Genomic DNA, 6,496 nt, shown 5'->3' on the forward strand with positions numbered 1-6,496 from the left:
TAACGGCACCATAAAGGCATTTACATTGCTATAACGGTCATTCCAACATTACAACAGCATTTCCAATATTAGAGGAATATAAACAACTTACAGATAATGCTTCTTAAGCTCCCACAATGGATAAGTGCGGCTGTGGTCTCACTGAGATGCGATGCGTGCCGCCATCTTGACTTATCTGAGTAATGGCTGAAGCCCGCGTGGTACAGTAGAAATCTAACATCGTCACTTCCTGGTCACGTGACCAACATTAGCATCAAAAAAACAGGAACTTCCTGTTAACGTACGCTCCCCATCTGCCGTGAGGCAAGACACTCCCCGTCTGGTATCTAGGAGATACCACCATTTATTTCCTATCTCATAAACAAGTGTATAACAACTTCAACGGGTCGACTTATTTGTCCATATCTTTGCGAGAGAGAAGTAGTACTATCTCGACTATGGGCCTGATGAAAGTTCTTGCGACACCTTGCTTCGCAATCATAACCTCGACCTTTCGAACTTTTCCATCGGCACTTGGAATCGACTTGAGGATGCGGCCCATTGGCCACTCATTCCGTTTGGCTTGGTTGTCCTTCAGTAGGACGAGGTCGCCTTCTTGGATGTCTGGTCTATTAGACTGCCACTTGTTGCGCACTTGGAGTGTCGTAAGGTACTCGTTTTTCCAGCGATGCCAGAACGTGTTCGCGAAGCTCTGCACTTGTCTCCATTGACGTCTGTAGAGGTCTGCAGTGCTGGCCTCCTCGGTAGGTGCTGTGAGCACATCTGTCTTCTGGGTAAGAAGTGTAGCAGGAGTCAAGATGAATGGTGACTCCGGGTCGGTTGAGACGGGAATCAGGGGTCTTGAGTTAATTATGGCTGAAACCTCGGCCATGAGAGTGGTCAAGACCTCGTGAGAGAGCCGTGTGGACCCGACATCACATAGCATGGAGTCGAGAATGCGTCGAGCAATCCCGATCATGCGTTCCCAGGCTCCACCCATGTGCGAAGAGTGGGGAGGATTGAAGATCCATGTGCAGCCTTGATCACTAAGGTATTTCCTGACAGAATAATCTTCGACATTCTCCGTATTGATCTTAAGCTCTTTACATGCTCCTATGAAATTGGTTCCACAATCAGAACGGAGTTGCTTGGCTGGCCCTCTGATGGCGAAGAACCTCCGGAGTGCATTTATAAAGCTCGAAGAGTCCATGGACTCGATGACTTCGATGTGCACTGCTCGTGTACTCATACAGGTGAACAGCACTGCCCAACGTTTGCTGTTCGCGAGCCCTCCTCTGGTGCGGCGGGAGATGACTGTCCATGGTCCGAACACGTCAATCCCTACAGAGGTGAAGGGAGGTTCCACACTGAGTCGATCGGCTGGGAGGTCTGCCATTTTCTGTTCTTCCTGTTTTCCACGTAGCTTGCGTCACCGGATACACTTGTGGATTGTGCTGGCGATGCACCTCTTTGCTCCAACGATCCACAGCCCTGCAGATCGGATTGCTCCTTCTGTGAAGTGCCGACCTTGGTGCTTGACCTTCTCGTGGTAGTGGCGCACGAGTAAGATTGCGATGTGGCTCTGGCTTGGGATTATGAGGGGGTTTCGTTCATTCTCATCTAATTTTGCATTCCCTAGCCGACCACCGATCCTGAGCAAGTCGTCTTTGTCCATCCCGGGGTTTAGCTTCCTGAGGGTGCTGACCCTAGGAAGGTCTTCTCCCTTGTTGATGGCCTTGATCTCACTTGCATAAGCTGCCTGTTGCACACAGCGGAAGATTGATTTCCTTGCTCTGGAAAGCTCGTCTTCAGTGCGTGGCACTGTGCAGTAATGCCATCCATTGCAGCTACCAGTGGTGCCTCTCATCGGGCGATGGAAGCAGTCTGCGATATGCGTTAAATGTGCTATCGCTCGCACGAGCGTCGTCCATTTCGAGAAATGTTCAAAATGGTGTGGACTCAGTGGACTTCTTGGTCGCACATTTATTACGAAAGTTGTCACTAGAGGACGAATCTCCTTGTCGGACTCGGGCTCTAAGAGTCCAAAGGTCTCCTTGGTAGTACATGGGCCAACGTCACGTCGTAACAGGAACGCTGGACCCGTCAGCCAGATGGTTTGATTCAGCAGAGATGCAGGGACGGACCTAGTTGCAAGATCTGCTGGATTCTGGTCAGTTGGAACGTAATTCCATTGCTCCGGCTGCGTCGATCTCCTGATGCGCTCCACCCGGTTGCTGATGTAAGTGTAGAACCGTCTGGTTTGGTTGTTTATGTAGCCTAGTACGACCTTACTGTCCGTGTAGAACTTGACCGCGTCCAGTTTGACGTCAAATTCGTCTAAGATCAGTTCCGCCACCTCTGTAGCAAGAATGGCTCCACACAGTTCGAGCCTTGAGATGGTATGTTCCGGTTGTGGGGCCTTGCCGTGGAACTCCTTCCAGAATTCCCACTCGGACGATAGCTCCGAGTCGAGGAACGGAGAGGCCACGGTCACAGCGACCACCGCCACGACCACCAGCAGAGCGACGAGCAGCGGCTTCACCTTAGTCTTCTTCCCGTCAGTCAGGACTGGCTTGGAGAAACGTGGAGGAACAAACTCCAACAAAGACGGTGGATGTATAAGCGAAGTCATGGTGGTTTCTTCGTAAGTCTGCACGGTACAGCCTTGACTTCTCTCGCCGAGTTTCTCTTTCAGCGTGAAGTGGTTGGGGCACGGTTTGAAGAGCGACGTGCGTCCATTCGTGAGCACACTCGTTCTGAATGTGCTAATGTGGTCTGGTTTGTGTATTCCCTTCAGACAAACGTCACCTACGATGACCCATCCTAGGTCGAGTCTCTGGGCATAGGGAGCGTCGTGAGGTCCATTACGTTGGTCGCGAACCTTGTGGACTCTCAGCATGTCCCTGCCGAGCAGAAGTAAAATCTGTGCCGCGTGATCCAATGGCGGGATGAACTCTGCTATGGGTTTCAGGTGTGGGTGGTGACGTGCAACTTCGGGCGTGGGAATCTCACTCCTGTCGTCCGGTATCTCGTTGCACTCTGTCACCGTAGGAAGGGCTAGCTTCATGGTGCTATCTATGGTTTCCACCATGAGGCCGCTCGCTCTTCTTCCCGCTGTCTCCATCAGTCCTGAGCATGTTCTGAGCGTGTATGGAAAGGAATTCCCACCTACACTTAGCTGATCAAAGAACTCTGACCTTGCCAAAGACCTGTTGCTCTGGTCGTCCATTATGGCGTACATCCTTACTGCCCTTTCAGGATGTCCTTTGGGATAGACTCGGACGAGGCATATCTTTGAGCAAGATCTTCATTTGAAGCCTTCTCCACAGACTTCTGTGCATTTGGTTGTGATTGACGAAGTGAGTGCGGCGGTCTCGCCTTGCTCCCCGCCGTGCTCTGCTTCGGGATCGGAAGCCTTAGTGCTACTGAGTTTCGAGTAAAATGTGTGCAGAGCAGTTGCGTGTTTGTCGCTGCCACATTCCTCGCACTTGATAACTGCCTTGCAATTCCTTGCAAGGTGGTTTGTAGAAGCACAGCATTTGAAGCACACTCCAAATTCTTTCAGCATGTTCTTCCGCTCTTCCAATGGCTTCCTCCTGAACTCACGGCATTTCTGGAGGGAGTGAAGTTTATCATGCAATGGGCATTGCTTCTCTGGATCCTCTATCTTTTTCTTTGTGGTGGTTGCCTGGACGGAGTTTGCGAATGTCGCAGGAGAGACCTCAGTCTTGTGTACGGAAATTGGCACTCTCGCTGTTCCTCGTTTCGCTGTTGTCCTTTCCATTTTTGGGAGATCTGGACTGGAAATCCCCGTGGTGCCAAACATGAAACTCGGGTCATTTCTAGTCTTAGCCAGGTTGCGGATAAACTTTGAGAAAAAAGAGAATGGGGGGAATGCAACCTGATGCTCTGACTTGTATCTTGAACCCGCTGTTCTCCATTTTTCCTGCACGTCAAATGGCAATTTCTCTACGATGGGGTTCACGCCATGGTAGGTATTCAAGAAAATGAGACCTGGTAAGTAGGGGTCAGCCTGGGCTGATTCAAGCTCCATCAAAAGATCTCCAAGCTCCCATAACCTTTTATTGTCTCGACCAGAGATTTTTGGAAAGTTCTGCAACTTCTTGAAGAGAGCCTTCTCAATGGTTTCTGGGCTACCATAGCACTCCTCGAGCCTCTCCCACACCGCATGCAGGCTTGAGGCGGGGTCGTCAATGTTTGCTGACCGGATCCTCTTTGCGTACTCTGCAGATTCATTTCCTAACCATTTCACCAACAGGTCCAGTTCTTCACTTGCAGAGATGTCTGCATTTCGTATTGCATTCCTGAAGGTAGATCTCCAGGCTCGATAGTTCTCAGAGTGGTCATCAAACTTAACGAGTCCTGTGTTGATTAGTTCGCGGTGAGTCAGGTACCTAGCAAAGTCCCCTAGTCCTGCTGATCCAGAGTGTGTCCATATTGGCGCTTGTGAGGTGCTATTATTTGCTGCATTGCCTTGCATGCCGTCATTTGCGATGGCGTTGGACTGTGGGACCAAAGAGTTTCGATCACGTTGGTTGGATCCCCTTATGTGACTGTCTGGAATGTGGGTCTGACTTGGTGCATCTACGTCTGACCCCACGTGCGCGACGCTGAGTTGGCGACTTACTGCCAGGGCAGGATATGTATTTTCACCTTTCCTGTAGACAGCATTCATGTTTATTCGGTGTGGAGATGGCTTCGCCTGAACGTCCATCCTTTGTTCAGTATCGTTTGGTGGAGGAGCGTTGATGCATTGTTCAGACCAGTCCAAAATATTTTTTCTGGTGAGTTGATCACGGTCCTTGACAGGTATCTGAGTGCCAAACTCACTCCAATTCTCTTCCTTATCCAGGTTGGCTGCTGCCTCGAGCACCTCTGCCTGGGCCATTGCAGCAGCTGCTTCCCTTTTGAGTTGTAGGGTGCTTAACTTAGCATCCAGCTCAATGTTCTTCCGCGTGGCGGTAGCCACTAATATACTCTCTTGCTCTTCAAGCTCTGCTTTCTTCCGTGCAGCAGTAGCCACTAATATACTCTCTTGCTCTCGTGCGGCAGCAGTTGCTAATATACTTTCTTGTTCTGCTTTCCTCCATGCGGCAGCAGTTGCTATGCTTGCTTCTTCTTGTATGTGGGCCTTTTCAATTAGCATGGCTTCCTCTTCAGCCATGTAGGCAATACGGGCGTTTGCTGCTTCTGCTGCTGCGCGTGCCTGAGCTGCTGCCATACTAGTAGATGATGTCTTTGAGTGTGCTGAGGCTTTAGGTTTTGTGGTGGACCTGGATGAGACGGAGTGCTGAGATCGTGTCTCTCTTAAGCCCTCCACACGGTCCATTGCATCTTGTATCACTGCCTGCACATTATCATTGAGCAGTTCGAGGAAGTGCTCTTGTCTGCGCACTCCCTCAATGCCCTCGTCTGTTTTCACCTTCATCAGGAGCGAGATGTATTTATTTGCCAGGAGCTTGTAGCTTGAGCTGCTCACATTCACTCGCTGGATGGCCCGCTGAATTGAGGCCACTGTGTCTGAGGCATTTGAAGCTTCAGATAAATCTGCTTCAACCCGGTTCCATGCCCGTTGTATCCTGGCATCCAGGTCCTGTTTCTCAGCCTCATAGCTTTCCAAGGCCCGTTGCGTCAACCTGACCTCCCTCTGGGGCCTTGAACTCCCTTGGTCCTCTTGAGGCAGGATGGGATATCCTGGATTGCTTGGTTCACCTTCTTCAGCATCTCTCCCTGCTGAACTGTGTCTTTCCATGCTGTGATGCTTGCAGCACGATTTTAATGTAGACTCGTTGCAGAGCTCCTTGCTTGCTGCAGGCTGACTGCTTGAGAGCTGGTTGCTTGCTGCAGGCTGACTGCTTGAGAGCTGGTTGCTTGCTGCAGGCTGACTGCTTGAGAGCTGGCTGCAGAGCTGGCTGCAGAGTTGACTTCAGAGCTTCTTGGGAGCTTTAAGAAGAATATCTTTTTACTATCTCGGCCTCGCTGTGCGCTGCGTTGCACCGCTAGTCGAGTAGACAACCATGTGTTCAATAAACCCTCGAAGCCAGGATGACCGTCCAACTCCGATCGTCATTTATTGATTGTAACAGGTAAAACTGGTGAGAAAACACAGATACAGCATCTGTTATAATTCGGAAACACCCACACAATGAACACCACAGCATCAGAACATTGTCTCAGATAACAATAGATCCTGGAAGGACCAGGCCCCCACATTACCCCTGAACAACTAGACAAAGGCACAAGCTGGTGCGTTGCATACAAGCACAGTGTATTCATCCCACTGCACCCCAAATGTACAGCATTACACTTAACACTAAACTGTGGATGAGATACTTCGTCATCACTCTCAGGATCGCAACATAGGCACAAGTCTGACTCGACCTACTAAATCACAAGTAACATCCACAATAAGAAAAGTCACAGGCTTCGTTACTAACTAGGCCTCGTATTTGCTACAACAACTTAACGGCACCATAAAGGCATTTACATTGCTATA

At 50.1% G+C, this 6,496-nt stretch overlaps 1 protein-coding gene across 1 annotated transcript; it reads right to left on the reverse strand.

Annotated features, from left to right (window-relative positions):
* Positions 1-201: 201 nt before the first annotated feature.
* Positions 202-1,946, reverse strand: LOC133349068 (uncharacterized). Its single transcript, XM_061562206.1, has one exon. It carries the CDS (start codon positions 1,373-1,375, stop codon positions 392-394), a length of 984 nt encoding a protein of 327 aa, XP_061418190.1. The 5' UTR covers positions 1,376-1,946; the 3' UTR covers positions 202-391.
* Positions 1,947-6,496: the final 4,550 nt, after the last annotated feature.

This window comes from Lethenteron reissneri, chromosome 29, assembly GCF_015708825.2.
Source record: "Lethenteron reissneri isolate LAM-NWPU_2019-01 chromosome 29, ASM1570882v1, whole genome shotgun sequence".
NCBI classification, from domain to species: domain Eukaryota; kingdom Metazoa; phylum Chordata; class Hyperoartia; order Petromyzontiformes; family Petromyzontidae; genus Lethenteron; species Lethenteron reissneri.

What these genes read in the sequence shown, in the direction of transcription:
- LOC133349068 (XM_061562206.1), bottom strand. Translation starts at nt 1,375, where the DNA reads ATGGCAGACCTCCCAGCCGATCGACTCAGTGTGGAACCTCCCTTCACC.